General features: G+C 37.5%; 1 protein-coding gene across 1 annotated transcript in view; it reads right to left on the bottom strand.

Annotated features, from left to right (window-relative positions):
* Positions 1-16525: 16525 nt before the first annotated feature.
* The window catches only part of LOC114619678, a 28605-nt gene continuing 26477 nt past the window's right edge, over positions 16526-18653 (bottom strand). Inside the window, exon 9 of the mRNA XM_028765553.1 lies at positions 16526-16743. Within this exon, the coding sequence (XP_028621386.1) occupies positions 16702-16743 (42 nt within the window). The 3' untranslated portion in view covers positions 16526-16701. The remainder of the gene's footprint in view (positions 16744-18653) is intronic.

Raw genomic sequence — 18653 nt, 5'->3', positions numbered from 1 at the left:
TTATCAATATATATATATATATATATATATATATATATATATATATATATTGATATATATATATGTATATATATGTGTGTGTGTGTGTGTGTGTGTGTGTACACTGTGTGTGTGATGGTGCACTTTTAGACCAGAAGATATGGTAGATTGCCTGGAGCTAGTGTTACAAATGGTGGGGGCCCACCGACATGGATACTAGGAATCCAACTCCAATCCTCTGGAAGAGCAACAAGGACTCTTACCTGCTGATCCATCTTTGTAGTTCCTAATATACATTTTTAAAGGTGTATGTCTCTGCTGGGTACTTAACTCAGTGGTACAGCACCTGTCTAGCATGCATAAGTTCTGAAATTCAATTCCCAACTCTAACCCAGTAAGAAAGTGTTTGTTTTAACAAACTTTATTTAAGAGCTTTTTTTATTTGCCAGCATGGAACTCACCATTAATAACATGTATTTGCTCCACAGAGTGCATCATAGTCTTCTTGCACTTATGAACACTGGAAAGCAATTACACAGTATGTTCTGGGGCCATTTAAAAAAGCAAGACCACTAAAAATTTAAACAAAACAAAACAAAAACATGGCACATAAAAGCCAAAAAAAAAGTGGTATGTATATAAAAGCTGAAGTAAAAAGCAGGATGTAGCCTGTGTAATGTTCACTGGGAATAAGCTCATTGGGCAACTCAAGTTTGGCTGCTCTGTGCACAGCCACAAACTGAAAGAGCAAGTTAGAAGATCAGTTAAGTATTGATTTATGTGTTATAAAGAAATTAGTAAGAAAATTTTGAAATACTGTTTGTGATCAGAATCAACTCACTCAGCTACAAACCCTGAAACTTACAATAACAACTGACCCACAAAATATACCAGTGCAATAGTGGCACATGTTATGGGAGTAGCCAATTACTTTTCAAAATTGGATTTAAGGCCCATCCAATGAGACGAAACCCAAACCTGACCCTCCTAAAGTATCCAATTACCTGAGACTAGCTAGATCATGTGCCCTAAGGGAAAAACTACAACTATTATTCTCCTAAATGACTCTTAATAATATATACCTTTAGGTTTACAGTTTTCTAAATCTAGTTTAATTCAGATACTTAAATGTTTTAACCTCCCTTCAAGCCTACCACCCACCAGAGGTAGTGGAAAGGAAAGGTTAATAGGGTAAAAAAAAAGACGTTGATTTATTTAGAAATAGTTCTTTGGGGCAATTCCAATCTTGGGTGTCAGGAGAGCAACAGTTGAGTTCACAAGAATCAGCAGTGGTAGCTCCATCCACTCACAGATGCTAGTCACAAATCAGCAACAGCAGTTCAATCCAGAAGTAACCATGAGGCTCTGCCAATCTCCTGGAGTCTACAGAAGCATCAAGAAGCTGCAGGATCAGCACCAGAAGTTCTTTGGTGCATTTCTCTATACAAAGTCATGACAAACAATGATCAGCAAAGAAGGCAAGGGAAACCAGTGCCACAGCATCAGCAAAGTCCAAACAAAGACCAGCAAAGAGTGGCAAGGTAAACCAATGCCACACAGTATCAAACCTCTGTCCATTAGGTTATATTTATACCCTTTCCAAACAAAGCATGTTCTCTTATGCATTTTTTTTAACAAAACGCCATATGCCCTTTTCCAGGCAGCTTTCAGAAAAGTACCATGTGAGACCATGTGTCTGTTCTCAGCAAAACATCCTTTCAAGTGTCTGTTTTAGCAAAAAAGTCCTCTCATAAGACAGTTTCCAGAAAAACACCATATGTTACAACTGAGTCTGCAAAGAAACCAGAAATTTCCATGTCACACACCCATAGATTAATATATCGCTCAGTCCTCATCAGAGAAGCTCCTTCTTGTATTAGATGGGAATTAGTGCAGAGAGAGACTTGGAAGTACATAGATCTGAATGAGATGTCTTTATAAAACTCCTCCCTTCAAAGCTCAAAGATCTATATGAAAGGTGAGGTGGAAAGACTGAAAGATCCAGAGGTAGTGGATGACTCTAAGAAAAAGCGTCTTTCCGACACCACAGGACTGATGCACATATAAATCCACAGAGACTGGAAGAACGCATAAGATCTTAGGATTTGTACAGTCTCAACCTAGAAAAAAAATCCCAGTATGGACAAGAGGAAGTGGACACAAAACTCATACCCCAGCTCGGAAAGGGAACTCAGTTCTCTTCAATGGAGTGACAGTGGCATACCGACCACACTCTTGGGCATGGCCCATGCACAGGAGTTGTTGGCTAATGCAAAGTGAACTCCATGGCTTTTGTGTTCTTTTTCTTTTGTTAGTTTTTGTCTTACTAGCTTTTTGTTTATTTTACTTTATTTTTATTTATTGTATTTATTTTTATCTTTACAGAAATAGAACATGAATTGAGACTGTGGAGTGTGTCTGTCTGTAAGGAGCTGGGGTAAAGAAGGAATATAATAAAAACATTCTGTATGAAAATATTTTTTCTAAATAAAGGAGAGACAAAATAGAAAATATCTGAGCACCTTGATTAACATTTTAATGATATAACCCTTATTTGCCTCTCTAATTCATTCTGTCTATGTGCCAATGAGTGAGTATATGCTGTATCTGCACACTACTGAAGCAGGGGATTCATGGTACCTGATCTAGGCAACAGTCTTGTACTCCTTCCTTAAAGCAACTCTAGGTTCTATCTGCTCTCTCTGCTGTGCTCAACCAAATGCTTGCCTTTATTGAAATAACCCCATAGGCACATACACACCATCTATTATTGCTCTTCTTGCCAGAGGAGTGCGGAGAATACAGATGTATATTACTATATGTAGCTTTATATGGGCTTTGGATGATTCAGACTCTGGTTCTCATATTTGGACAGCAAGCACTTTAACCACTAAGCAATCTCCTGGGTGTCCTCCTTGCCCTAACTGTGTTTACCACACTGCTGTGATCAGTTTTACTTGTCAATAATGTGTAGTCAATGTTTTCATCATCAAACTTTTTATTTTTACCTTGAGTAAGATTTCAAGAGATCTTGAGAGAAGATCAAAACTGACTTAGAATTATATACTGAGGATGAGTATGAATTTCTGATCTTCTGGCTTCTGCCTCCCAAGTTCTGAGACTATAGGATGGTGTCACCATGTCAAATTTATGCAGTGCTATGGATTGAACTCAGGGCTTTGTGTATCCTAGACGAACAATCTACTAATTTAGTTATATTCCTAGCCTTCAGTATTTTTTCCCATTTTTGTCTTATAAGTGTTTGAGGAGGGTTGAAGCAAATTATTTAAATGTATGGTACATATTTATTAGCAGTGCTGCTGTTCTGAATACTAGCTTTCTCACATAATAACGAGTTATCTGGGACAGTTATCTTATTAAAAGATTTACATTGGCTCCTAGTTTTGGAAATTTCAGTGGAAAGTTGGGCAGATACACTGAGTTGGGCTACAGTGGACATCTGAGTGGAAATAGAAGGAAATAGGTTTAAGAGGAAGTCCAGAAACAAAGAAAAAAAGTCAGCACCCAACCTGCCATGATCTCTATTCCCCAAAGATACTAGATGAAATATAACCTCTTTTTAATTTTTAAAAAATTTCTCCAGACTTTATCCACTCCTGGTCTACCATCTAACTGTACCACAACTCATACCTCCCCTCCCATCTCCAAGAGGATGTCCCCACCCTCACTCCCACCCCACTAGACCTCCCCACATTTTCTGCATCCATTCTTCTGTTGTGGGACATCTGGGTTATTTCCAGCTTCTGGCTATAATAAATAAACCTGCTATGAAGATAGTGAAGAAGCTTTTTTTTTTTTTGCATCTATCTACCAATCCAGCCCTACAGGGGATTATAGAAGGAAAACTGCAACACAAGGAGAGCACCTACACCAAAGAAAAAACAGGATATTAATCATCTCACAACAAAGCCAAAAGGAGAGAATCATATGCACATAATACCACCTACAACAACAAACATAACAGGAACTAACAATCGTCTGTCTTTAATATCTTCCAATATTAATGGACTCAACTCATCTATAAAAAGACAAGTTAACAGACTGGATCCAACATTTTGCTGTATAGAAGAAACATACCTCAATAACAAAGACAGGAACTACCTCAGAGTAAAAGGCTGGAAAAGTCTTCCAAGCAAATGGTCTTTTTTTTTTTTAAGGCTTTGCTTGTTTTACTGAGACTTCCTTTGTCAATGCAATGAACACCAACCTCTTTACCTTATCTTCAAGGACACTCTACAGACAAGGGCAAAGGCAGCAACATTCTTCAGCAAACTATCATAAAAACTATATACAAAGTTCAAATCACCCTTAGTACATATGTGTTTCATATTCCTACTAGGATGGCCCATTAAGTTCCACTTAATGCATGAACAAATCCAAAGTCTAAAAATCCACATGGTGACATTCTTCCTGCTATGATGGTAATGGACTAAACATTTGAAACTTTAAGCAAGGCCCAATTAAATATTTGCCTTAAACACAGTTGCCTTGATTATGATGTCTCTTCTTAGCAAAGGAAATTCTTTCTAAGACACAAGTTGGTACCCCAGACTTAAGTATTGTTATGATAGGCCTGACCGTGTTGTTTTGTTTTGTTTTATGGAGCAATGTGGATTTTTAGACTTTGGATTTGTATATACATTAAGTGGAACTTAATGGGCAAATGGTCTTAATATCCAATAAAATAGTCTTTCAACCAAAAGTTATCAAGCGAGATGAGAAAGGACACTTCATATTCATCAAAGGAAAAATCCACCAAGAAGAAGTCAATTCTGAACATCTATGCCCAAATGCAAGAGCACCTACATTCATAAAAGAGACTTTACTAAAGCTCAAAACATACATTTAGCCCCATAGAGTAAGGGAGACTTCAACACCCCATTCTCACTAATGGACAGGTCATTGAAACAGAAACTAAACAGAGACACAGTGAAACTAATAGAGGTTATGAACCAAATGGATTTAACAGATATCTACAGAGCATTTCACCCTAAAACAAGAGAAATATTACCTCTTAATAGTGCCTTTCTGGGTGTCAAACCTCTAAGACCTGAAACACTGGTGTGTGTGGGGAGGGGGTGGAGTGTTCATCCAACATCATATCTACAACACCTGTGCTTTTCTTTAGACCAAGGTTTTAGGTTATCAATTAAAGATTTTACTTACTGTAGATGTTTCCAAGTTTGCATTTCTTCATAACTTTGATTGTGTTTTTATGAATTTTTCTACTCTCCATATGCTATCTACATCTTATATATTTGAGAACAGGATGCTATGTATAGGATATATAAAAAAGTCAAAAACCTCAAAAGCAAAACCCTAAATAACATGATTTTAATAAGCAGAAAAATCCAATAGAAGAAAGAGCATAAGAGGATAGCATTTGAAATGTAAATACATAAAATATCCAATAAAAGTGTAAAAAAAAGAACAACCATCAGTGTATGAAAATATCCGGCATCCCAAATGAGAGAATGCAAATCAAACCATAATGAAACTACTGCCTTATTCTACCTTATCAGAAGACAGAAGGCAACAAGCACCAATGCAGATATGGAGAGGGGGAGCCTTACAAGCTGTTGATGGAAATGGAAAATAGGATGTCCATATGGGAAAGGAATATGAGAAGTCCGTAAGAAACAAAAAAATCCAACGATGGTGTGATCTATCAATTTTACCACTGAGTTTATTTCCTAAGGAAATGTAAATAGTCTGATAAAAAATATCTGTACTTTACAGTTTAATGGAGCACCATGACAAACAACTAAGATTCAAATATTGGTTGTTCATCATGAGATGAATGAATAAAAAAAGCAGTGTTTGTATATAATGTGATTACCATTCAGCTGTAAAAAATAGAACCTGAAATTTGAAACAATGTGCATGAACTTGGAAGTTACTATGTTAAATGAAATAAGCAGCCATGGAGAGACAAACACTACACTCAACTAATCAAAAGAGTAGGGTTGGAGAAATGGCTCAGTGGTTAAAAGCACTGACTGCTCTTCCAGAGGTCCTGAGTTCACTTCCCAGCAACCATCTATAATAGGATCTGATGCCCTCTTCTGGTATGTCTGAAGACAGCTACAGTATACTCATGTAAATAAATAAATAAATAAATAAATAAACAAACAAACCTCATGTAAGTCAAAGACCAGAGGCTACCAGAGAAACACGAACCTATGGAGGAGAAATAGATTTTAAAAAGGGACAAAATTATGAATAACAAGGAAGGTTAAGTTCTGGCATTGCTACATAATTGCTACAATTAACAATAAGAAGTGATACACCGCAAAACAGATGAAAGAAACGGCTCTGAATGTTCCCAACACAAAGAGACGATAAGTGTCTGGAGATAGAGATGCTAAATACATTGATTCAGCCACTGTCCAATATGTATTTATATAAAAACCCCAAATTGTTCTTCACAAATACATATAATTATGTATTACTAAAAAGAAATAAATAAAGGCAAGGTAGGTGGCACATGTTTGCAGTCCCAGCTACTATAGTGATAGAGGCAAAAGGATTAATCAGTCTCATGGGTTAGACACCAGCATAGGCAGCATAGGAATACTACATCTCAAATGAACAAAAGTGAGTCAATTGTATATTATCTATAGTAAACTCAACCTAAAATATAATGACATAGGCATGTTGAAAACAAAAGCCTATAAAAAAGGATCATGACAACACCAATGAAAATGATGGAAGGCATGGTTAGATTAAGATGAGAAACCAGAAGACATAAAATACAGAGTGACAATTAAGTTATGAATTACAAAGTCAAACCACAAGCATCACATAGCAAACTGATAGGCCTATGAAGCAACAGGTCTTCAATATATTTCAGGCAAGAACTTTCATAGCTGAAAGATGAAACAAATCACAATTATAGTCAGACCTAACAACTCTCAACCATTAAGAAAAGCTGAACAAAAATCTTCACAACTATGTAGTATTTGAATAACATAATGAATGAACAGAATCTACTCAACACACAGACAGGCTAATGATACGGATGTGTTTTGAGAAATGCTTTGCTCTGAAATTTTGTAGCTCTCTGAATGAACATCACAGATTAAGATACCTACTATGTCACTAGATAAAGTAATCATGGAGGAACCAGTACTGAGTGTGCGGTTTGTTGTTGACTAAAAGGACCATATTGGGAACACTCTTTCTTCTCTCCAAAGGTGGACTTGCACCAGATCAGACCAACCAAAACCCTAGGAAGAGTTGGGGGGGGGCTCATGAAGCTCAACCCCTCTCTGAGGACATTTTGGCAATCAATAGCTGCTAGTAAGGGACAGCCAATTTTACTCAGGGATGCAGATCCTTGGTCCAGTGGATGCACATCATGGCAGCACTAAGTGGCCTCAGTGGGTTTAAAACAGACACAGAGGAAGAGCAGGGAGAGCAGACACATGAAGCTGAGAAGGAAAAGCAAGCAGGTGGAGGAGAATCTGAAGGGAAGACCAGGGATGTATTTGATCAGAGGATACACATATGAACATTAGGTGCATCCCAGGGTGGAGAGTGACAAAAGTCACCACCAGTACTTATCTCTGGCTTCCAGAAACACACACACACACACACACACACAGCACCCCTGCAGTACACACACAAGCACATGTATACAGATATGAAAACACATACACACAATTTTAAAAAGTAATCCTGAAGAACTTTAGGATTGCTGATTAATTTTAGCAAAAATATTATGGATCTGTTTTCATTTTAAAATAGAATAATATTTTTAAATTTTGACAATATCTCATGAAAATAAGATGTTTGTGTCCATATATTCCACACGGCTTGTATATAACAGCATTTTCCCTCCAAAGAAGTACCTCATAATGGACTTGTATGAAATTTCCTCCAGGGACACTTCATGACATTGCTGATCCTAGTTAATCTCAGGAGTGCTCCTATCAGTGTCAGGGAAACTACATGGCACAGAGTGTGAGACCTTAGTTAACTTAAGATGGCCACCTGAAAAATCAAAAAGACAAAATAAAGACAAGCCTCAAAATAAAGAGGTGAAAAAAACAATTCTGAAGAAAATCACAACATGTACCATCTATATGCTACCTGTGACCCACATAACCTATGATAGACACCTCCCCTTAAGAAAAAAAAATAACTGCCTATGACACCTTGAATGTGTCTAACCAATAAATTTAAAAGCTACCTCAATTAACCAATCAAGCTACTGTTGCTAAAGTCTGCCCACCCCCCAAAAAATATAAAAAGTGTGTGCTTTCAGGACAGGGGGTCTCTTCTCCCTGGTTGAAGGTGACCCTGACATGCTAGAACAATAAACCTCTTGCTGCTTACATCAATCTCAGACTCCGTGTCTCTAAACACTGAGTGCCCTGGAGTTGAGACCCCCGGTGGGTCCAACAAGAGCATATGTAGAGATGGACATCTTGGAGGAACATGATGAGTAGCTAGGCAGTTTTATATCCTTACTTTGGCTTTTTGTTTGGTTTTGCTTTTTGAAGAAAGAAATCAAGTACACACAAACTTTATATGGCAAGAAAGATTGCCAATTAACTTAATATCTCTGAGTCTCAGTTCTTTTCATATTCCACACATGAGAAAACAGGAATATAGATGCAGGTAGCACTAATACTTGATAGAAGACAATCATTTAACTACTATTTCTAAGTGAAGGCATAAGTAGACAACATGACAGTAAAACTGCATTATATGGCCTCTTCAAGATCTTGCAAAGCAAAGAAGGTTTGTTGAGAAGTCAAAGGAAAGCAGAATCATGGGGTCATTTCTACAAAGGAGCATCATCAGAATAACTGAGAACCTCTGCAGGTTATTTCAGGTGTTTGCTACAGGGATTCCTGTGCTATGCACACTCTGATTGGTTAACAAACAGATGCATTATGAGATGCCAAGCTCTGGTCTTATGGCTCCATGTATGTTTCATGTACTTTACTTTTAGGCATGTTATTCAAAAAATGTTATAATCACAGTGGGATGCAGAGAGGAGCAGAAACCAGAACACTGCTAAAATTTGCTTTGCACATAGTTTCTACTCTGCATCAAGTTGATACTGGATGGGAAGGCCGAGGAAATGCTAAGCTGTTAAGACAAAGAAGTCTAAGGGTGAAAATGCCTGATTAGATGCCAGCCTCACTACTTTCTAGACACAAGGTGCTGCTAGCTTATTTAATGTCTTCAGCCTGAAATTCAACTACAAAAATGAGGCTGAGAATATTATAATGCACATTACACATTTTATAAAATAAACTTATATATTAAAAACAATAAACCTGACCTATCTGGTCTGTTCCCATGAAGACTCTAAATCCTGAGCCATTCTAGAGGAGCCACTCCACTCAGAGCAGTGGACACCTAGCTGGTCTGCTCCCTTAAAGAGACCATATCCTGAGCAATCCTAGAGGAACCACTGCATTCAGAGCAGCAAAGGAACCACTGCACTAAGAGCAGCAGGATTTCAGGATCCCGGAGGCAGCCTGAGTCCCAGGAGTTCTTCTGCCCAGAGCTCAGGATCACAGGATCACAGAGACATCTGGACTCTGAGGAGTTCTGACACAAGCAAGATAACTGGAAAGACAGACTCCAGTCAGACACAGTGAGTGCAGGTAGCACTAGAGATAACCAGGTGGTGAAAGGCAAGCGCAAGAACATAAGCAACAGAAACCAAAGCTACTTGGCATCATTAGAACCCAGTTCTCCCACCATAGCAAGTCTTAGATACCCCATCACACCAGAAAAGCAGGATTCAGAATTAAAATCACTTTTCATGATGATGATAGAGATCTTTAAGAAGAACATAACTGACTCCCTTAAAGAAATACAGAAGAACACAGGTAAACAAGCACTTAAAGAGGAAACACAAAAATCCCTTAAAGAATTTCAAGAAAACATAACCAAACAGGTGAAGAATTTAAACAAAACCATCCAGGACCTAAAAATGGAAGTAGAAATAAAGAAATTTCAAACGGAGACTATCCTGGAGTTAGAAAACGTAGGAAAGAGATCAGGAGTCATAGACTCACACATCACCAACAGAATACAAGAGAAAGAAGAGAGAATCTCAATGTGCAGAAGATACCATACATTGACACAACTGTCAAAGAAAATGCAAAATGCAAAAAGCTCCTAACCCAAAATATCCAGGAAATCCAGGACACAATGAGAAGACCAAACCTAAGGATGATAGGTATAGATAGCATGAAGATTCCCAACTTAAAAGGCCAGTAAATATCTTCAACAAAATTATAGAGGAAAACTTCCCTAACCTAAAGAAAGAGATGTCCATGAACATACAATAAGCCTACAGAACTCCAAGTAGACTAGACCAGAAAAGAAATTCCTCCCGTCACATAATAATCAAAACATCAAATGCACAAAACAAAGAAAAAATACTAAAAGTAGTACGGGAAAAAGGCAGACCTATCAGAATTACACCAGACTTCTCACCAGAGACTATAAAAGCCAGAAGATCCTTTGACTGATATGACACTGACCCTAAGAGAACATAAATGCCATCCCAGACTACTATACCTAGCAAAACTCTCAATCACTATAGATGGAGAAACCAAGATATTGTATGACAAAACCAAATTTACACAATATCTTCCCACAAATCCAGCTCTTCAAAGGATAACTGATGGAAAACTCCAAGACAAGGAGGGAAACTACAACCTAGAAAAAGCAAGAAAGTAATCTCCCAACAACCCCAAAAGAAGATAGCTGCACAAACATAATTACACCTCTAATAACAAAAATAACAGGAAGCAACAATCATTTTTCCTTAATATCTCTTAACATCAATGGATTCAATTCCCCAATAAAAAGATGTAGACTAACAGACTGGATATGTAAACAGGATCCAGAATTTTGCTGCATACAAGAAACATACCTCAGTGCCAAAGACAGACACTACCTTGGAGTGAAAGGATGCAAAACAATTTTCTAAGCAAATGGTCCCAAGAAACAAGCTGGAGTAGCCATTCTAATATCAAATAAAATCGACTTTCAACCAAAAGTAATCAAAAAAGGTAAAGAAGGACACTTCATACTTATCAAAGGAAAAATCTACCAAGATGAACTCTCAATTCTGAACATCTATGCTCCAAATGCAAGGGTACCCACATTCACAAAAAAAATTTACTAAAGCTCAAAGCACACATTGTACCTGACACAATAATATTGGGGGATTTCAACACCCCGATCTCTGCAATGGATAGATCATGGAAACAGAAACTAACAGAGACAAAGTGAAATTAACAGAAGTTTTGATCCAAATGGTTTTAACAGATGTCTATAGAACATTTCATCCTAAAACAAAAGAATATGCCTTTTTCTCAGTACCTCATGATACCTTCTCCAAAATAGACCATATAATTGGTCACAAAACAGACCTCAACAGATATAAGAATATTGAAATAATCCCTTTCATCTTATCAGATCACCACAGACTAAGGCTGGTCTTCAATAATAACAAAAACAATGGAAAGCTCACATGCATGTGGAAACTGAACAACATTCTACTCAATGATGACTTGGTCAAGGAAGAAATATAAAGACTTTTTATAATTTAAAGAAAATGAGGACACATCACACCAAAACTTGTGGGACTCCAATAAAGCAGTGCTAAGAGGAAAACTCATAGCTCTAAGTGCTTACAAAAATAAACTGGAGAGAGCATACACTAGCAGCTTGACAGCACACCTGAAAGCTCTAGAACAAAAAGAAGCAAATACACCCAAGAAGAGTAGACAGTAGGAAATAATCAGACTCAGGACTGAAATCAACCAAGTAGAAACAAAAAGAACTATACAAAGTATCAACAAAACCAGGAGTTGTTCTTTGAGAAAATCAACAAGATAGATAAACCCTTAGCAAGACTAACCAGAGGGCACAGAGACAGTAACCAAATTAATAAAATCAGTATTGAAAAGAGAGACATAACAATAGAAATGGAGGAAATAAAAAAAAATCATATCTGACTAGATAAGCCTATACTCAACAAAACTGGAAAATCTGGATGAAATGGACAAATTTCTAGTCAGATACCAGTTACCAAAGTTAAATCAGGAGCAGATAAGCCATCTAAACAGTCCCCTAAAGAAATAGCAGCAGTCATTAAAAGTCTCCCCACCAAAAAAAGCCCAGGACCAGATGGTTTTAGTGCAGAATTCTATCAGACCATCAAGGAAGATCTAATACCAGTTCTCTTCAAACTATTCCACAAAATAGAAACAGAAGGAACACTACCCAGTTCATTCTATGAAGCCACAATCATGCTCATACGTAAACCTCACAAAGACCCAACAAAGAAAGAGAACATCAGACTAATCTCCCTTATGAATATCGATGCAAAAATACTCAATAAAATTCTGGCAAACTGAATGCATGAATACATCAAAACAATCATTCATCATGATCAAGTAGGCTTTATCCCAGGAATGCAGGGCTGGTTCAATATTCAGAAATCCATCAATGTAATTCACTATATAAACAAACTCAAAGAAAAAAAAACACATGATCATCTCACTAGATGCTGAGAAAGCATTTGACAAAATTCACCATCCCTTCGTGGTAAAAGTGTTGGAAAGATCAGGAATTCAAGACCCATGCCTATCCATAGTAAAAGCAATATACAGCAAGCCAGTAGCCAACATAAAATTAACTGGAGAGAAACTTGAAGCAATTCCACTAAAATCAGGGACTAGACACAGCTGCCCACTCTTTCCCTACCTATTCCATATAGTACTAGAAGTCCTAGCCCGAGCCATTAGACAACAAAAGCAAGTCAAAGGGATACAAATAGGAAAGGAAGAAGTCAACATTTCACTATTTGCAGATGATAAGATAGTATACTTAAGTGACTTTAAAACTTCCACCAGAGAACTATTAAACCTGATAAGAAACTTCAGCAAAGTGGATGGATATAAAATCAACTCAAACAAATCAGTAGCTTTCCTCTATTCCAAGGATAAATAGGCTGAGAAAGAAATTAGGGAAATGGGACCCTTCACAATAGTCACAAATAATATAAAACACCTTGGTGTGAATCTAACCAAGCAAGTGAAAGATCAGAATGACAAGAACTTCAAGTCTCTGAAAAGAAATTGAAGATCTGACAAAATGGAAAGATCTCTTATGCTCATTGATTGGTAGGATTAATATAGTAAAAATGGCCATCATTCCAAAAGTAATCTACAGATTCAATGCAATCTCCATCAAAATTCCAAATCAATTCTACATAGAGTTAGAAAGAGCAATTTGCAAATTCATTTGGAATAACAAAAAAACCCAGGCTAGCCAAAACTATTTTCAACAATTAAAGAACTTCTGGGAGAATTACCATCCCTGACCTCAAGCTGTATTACAGAGCAATAGTGATAGAAACTGTATGATATTGATACAGAGACAGACAGGTAGATTAATTTTCAAAAATGGTGCAGGTTCATCTGGTGGTCAGCATGTAGAAGAATGGAAATTGATCCATTCTTGTCTCCTTGAACAAAGCTCAAGTCCTAGTAGATCAAGACCTTCACATAAAACCAGACACACTGAACCTAATAGAAGAAAAAGTGAGGGAAAGTCTCAAACACATAAGAACAGGGGAAAAGTTCCTGAACAGAACACCAATGGCTTATGCTCTAAGATCAACAATAGACAAATGGGACCTCATAAAATTGTAAAGCTTCTGTAAGGCAAAGGACACTGTCAATAGGGCAAATCAGCAACCAACAGATTGGGAAAAGATTTTTACCAATCCTACATCCGATAGAGGCCTAATATTCAATATATACAAAGAACTCAAGAAATTAGACTCCAGAGAATCAAATAACTCTATTAAAAATGGGGTACAGAGCTAAACAAAGAATTCTTAACTAAGAAAACTTGAATGGCTGAGAAACACCTAAAGAAATGTTCAACATCCTTAGTCATCAGGGAAATGCAAATCCAAACAACCCTGAGATTCCACCACACACTAGTCAGAATGGCTAAGACCAAAAACTCAGGTGATAGCAGATGCTGGTGAGGATGTGGAGAAAAAGGAGCACTCCACCATTGGATTGCAACCTGATACAACACTGTGGAAATAAGTCTGGCAGTTCCTCGGAAAATTTGACATAGTACTACCTGAGGATCAAGCTATATCACTCCTGGGCATATACCCAGAAGGTGCTCCAACATATAGCAAGGAAATATGCTCCCCTATGTTCATAGCAGCCTTATTTATAATAGCCAGAAGCTGGAAACAACCCAGATGTCCTTCAACAGAGGAATGAATACAGAAAATGTGGTACATTTACACAATGTAGTACTACTCAGCTATTAAAAACAATGAGTTCATGAAATTCTTAAGCAAATGGACGGGACTAGAAAATATCATCCTGAGTGAGGTAACCCAATCACAAAAGAACACACATGGTTTGTACTCACTGATAATTGGATATTAGTCCAAAAGCTCGCAATACCCAAGATGCAACTCACAGACCACATGAAGCTCATGAATTAAAAAGACCAAAGTTTGGCTGCTTTGGTCCTTCTTAGAAGGAGTAACAAAATATTCATGGGAACAAATATGGAGACAAATTGTGGGACAGAAACTGAAAGAGGGGCCGTCTGGAGACTGTTCCACCTGGGTATCCATCCCATGTGCAGTCACCAAACGTAGATGCTGATGTTGATGCCAGAAAGTGCATGCTGACAGGAGCCTGATATAGCTGTCTCCTGAGAGGTCTGCCAGATTCTGAAATATACAGAGATGGATGCTCACAGGTAACCATTAAACTGATCATGGGGTTCCCAATACAGGAGTGAGAGAGAAGACTGAAGGAGCTGAGAGTTTGTGGCCCCATGGGGAGAGCAAAAATACCAACCAACCAGAGGTCCCAGGGTCTAAACCACCAGCCTGGGAGCACACAGGGAGGGACTTATGGCTCCAGGTGTATATGTAGGGGAGCATGGCCTTGTTGGGCATAGGTGGGAGAGGAGATCCTTGGTCCCATGAAGGCTGGACACCGTGTGTGCGGGAATTCGTGGGTGGGGAGGTGGGAGTGGGGGGGTACTTGGGAGCACATCCTCACAGAAGCAGGAGGAGGGGAGATGGGATGGGGGTTCTTGGGTGGGGGGGAAAGGGGATCACATCTGAAATATAAATAAAATATCCAATAAAAAATTTAAAAAACATTAAATCTAAGTATTAATTATTTCAACTAGTACAATTGATCTTCAACGTTGTATGTAAACTGGATAATTAAGTAATCTTTTAAATGTATTCTCTGACAAGTTGAAATAATAACTAAAGCATAATTAAATGACAAAGAATTCATTATAAATTCAAAAAGTTGCATACTAAGCTTAGAACAGTGAGTGAAGCTACTGTTCTAAGAAAATGTTATATACTTCAGTTCAAAAATACTTAATAAGATTCATTTCCTATTCAGTTTCTTGATGGACATTATCAAGAAGAAAATTCAAGTGATTATATTAAGACTCATTTCATATTCATAAACCAATTTAAAAAATCAAAAAAGCACATCTAAACATTGTTTATCCTACCAAGAACAGTAATTTGCAAGCATATGTATAAGAATTTATCATGCATGAATTGTTCATAATATTCAAGTAACTTAGCCTTAGAAATCAATTTATATTAAATAAACTACATTTTAAAACACTTAAAGAGTATTTCCTCACAATTTAAAGCCACTTGGGCCTGGGAAGAAGAAATTAACTAGCAATGCTATAGTTATGGGTAACAGCTGCGCAGCCAATATTTAATCACTACACTGTGAGACGGTCAGGAGGGGAAGGCAGGATTAACATATTGCTTTAAAACATTCCAGTATGTTCTGCATCTGTTTACTGACAATAAAAGACACAGCTGTTGCAAGCGATGCACACTAACAGGTGTAACGTGCCAATCTGGCACTTTACGTACACGTTACCCCTCATTTCCTTTTGGAATACTCTAAAATTATCCTGGAAGCCACTGCTACCGGTACCATAAATGGTTTTCATATTAATTTTAATTATTCTAGTCACTATGTAAAAGATGCTTCTTTCTCCATGAACTCAACAGCTTTTAAAACAAACACTACAGATCCTGAACTAATTATAATTACCCCAGATGTTTTCCATAAAAAATGGTATCTTTAGCAAATGTTCTATATCAAATTCACTGGAGAGAGCATCAAAATTATGAAGAATTCTATCAACTTCACTGTGCTTAAACAAAAAAAATGAATAAATTTTGAGCTTGTAATTTATTTTGACATAGTTCTTTAGTTAGCCTACAGCCATTCATATTTAAACCAATGGTACCACGAAGAAATTCAATAATTTAATAATAAATTATCAACAATCATTCATCTCAAGCATGACAAAATAATGAAATTTTGTGAAGATCATAAATATAACTTACATAAATGTTTTTTAAAAAACACTTTTATACTTATTCTAAAATCATGTTAAAACGTTCTGAGCAAAAAAGCAATTCCATCCTGTTCAAGTATATAGTAAATATGGGTGACTGTTTTTATTTATAAATTATAGCAGTGACATTATAAGTACAAACCAATGTCAATGGAAAAATTAAAGAATTGATGATAATGAGTAGATGAAATGTTGAAATTGGATCTTCTCTTTACTTTTAACATAGAAAATCTGGAGAGAAGATGCAGAAGTGAATCATAGGAGTCCAAAACGTTCCAGGCGCCTCCTCTTCTTTTCCTACAGTTAAGACATTGGTGATGTTAGTTTTTGAAAAGAGTGTGACAAGACATTTATAGGGTCCATGTTAGTTATGACCACACTGACATGAGCAAAAACATGTAGTCTTTAAAAAGTTTTACTTATGCATAATTATATAAAACATTCCAATTCCAACAGAAGCTGTTGCACAGAAGTTATTTTTTTGAGGTTGTGGTTCATGTTGCCCAAGCTAGCCTTAAACTTACTATATAGCCAAGAATAACCTTGAACTTCTGATCTCTTCTATCTCCTTGGTGTTGGAACGACAAGCGTGAGCAACCACACTAGGCTGATGTAGCGATCAGGACTGAACCTAGGGCCCACACCTCCTAGGAAAACACTTGTTTCTACAGAGCTCCATCCCATCTTGAAGTTTAGATAAAATGTATTGTTGCCACAGCAGTACAGGTTCTTCTGAAGACAGCTGTAGCCAATGCATACTCTTACTTTTCTGCCTAAGTGGGTACTGGGGATTGAACCCAGTGCCTTGTGCATACTAGGTATGCACACTCTGCCACTGAGCTTCACTTCTAGACCCTGATGCTTATATTTTCAAAAGAAATATGAGTATTTTTAACATGGAAAAATCAAGAACAAGTATTGACTATTTTGAGACAGCTTTGTTATGTAGCCTAGATGACCTGGCATTCACTATACAGCCCCAGATGGCCTGTGTCCTACCTTAGCCTTCAAAGTACTGAGATTATAGGTGTGTAGTGCTATTCTTGGACTCTGAAAATGATTAACTGCCTGAATGCAGTTGATAATGATGCATAACCTCACTCATTATGTGACCTTAGAAATACACCATAGATAATGTGCATTGTCTGATGTATAAATTATGATATACCACAAAATTCTATGATAAAAATTCATACTTCAGAAACCCCTTTAAATTCACAAATTTAATGACTATAAGTCATATTTATCCAATATACCTTAACTTTGTAATTTGTTACAACCCTTTATTAGAATGTTTATCAATAAAAAATGTTTGTGTCCACCCCTTTGGGATTTCTATCCTAGCCCTGACTGCCACTCGCCATCTTCCAGAGACCCTTGAGCCATACAACTTGGTACAGTAGAAAGTGCTGTGCTTCCCCCTCCCCCCTTATCCTCTCCCTTCCTCTCCCTACCCCTCTCCCTGCCCCTCCCTACCCCTCTCAGTGCCATCCTCCAGACTCTCATTCAAACTTCTCCCCATCACCTGCTGCCATTTTAAGCTCTGCAGTGGTTCCATGCAGCTGCTTATGAACCTCTATTCCATTCCTCTTTGCTCTCTTCTGGATTTTCATCCAGCCCTGCCCACCCTGCACTTAGGTTCTTGGTGCCAAAAGGTCATATCGGATGACATAAGCTGCACTTAAACTCCAGAAGCCTAAGTATCACAATAAAAAACACACAAAAACCCCACAAAACTAAACTAAAACCAACTAAGACAGCATGCTGCTCCCCCAAGCCACCAAGTCCATGGATTGTCTCGAATAAGAACAACAAGATAAAGAGTTCAAGAGAACAGTTATAAACCAGTTGAAAGAGGTCAGAGAACTCAAAAAGGACATGAATAAACACTTTAACAAACTTAAAAAAGAGAAGAATAAATTCCTGATTGAACCCCCTCAAAACACAAACATTTTTGTGAAATACAGTGGACAATCTGTGATGTGAGAGCTGGCTGGTATGTGTCAACTAGAAACAAACTAGAGTCATGAGGGAGGAAGGAGCTTCAGCTGAGGAAATGCCTTCATAGGATCCAGCTGTTAGGACATGGTTTGTCTACATAGCCTTGGTTGTCCTGGAACTCACTCTGTAGACCAAGCTAGTCCCAAACTCAGAGATCTGTCTGCTTCTGCCTCCAAAGTGCTTGAATTAAAAGTGTGTGCCACCAT

Source organism: Grammomys surdaster, unplaced genomic scaffold (assembly GCF_004785775.1).
Source record: "Grammomys surdaster isolate TR1022 unplaced genomic scaffold, NIH_TR_1.0 165, whole genome shotgun sequence".
Classification (NCBI taxonomy): domain Eukaryota; kingdom Metazoa; phylum Chordata; class Mammalia; order Rodentia; family Muridae; genus Grammomys; species Grammomys surdaster.
Note: the sequence above shows the minus strand (reverse complement) of the source record. Positions and strands in the feature narration are given on the sequence as shown.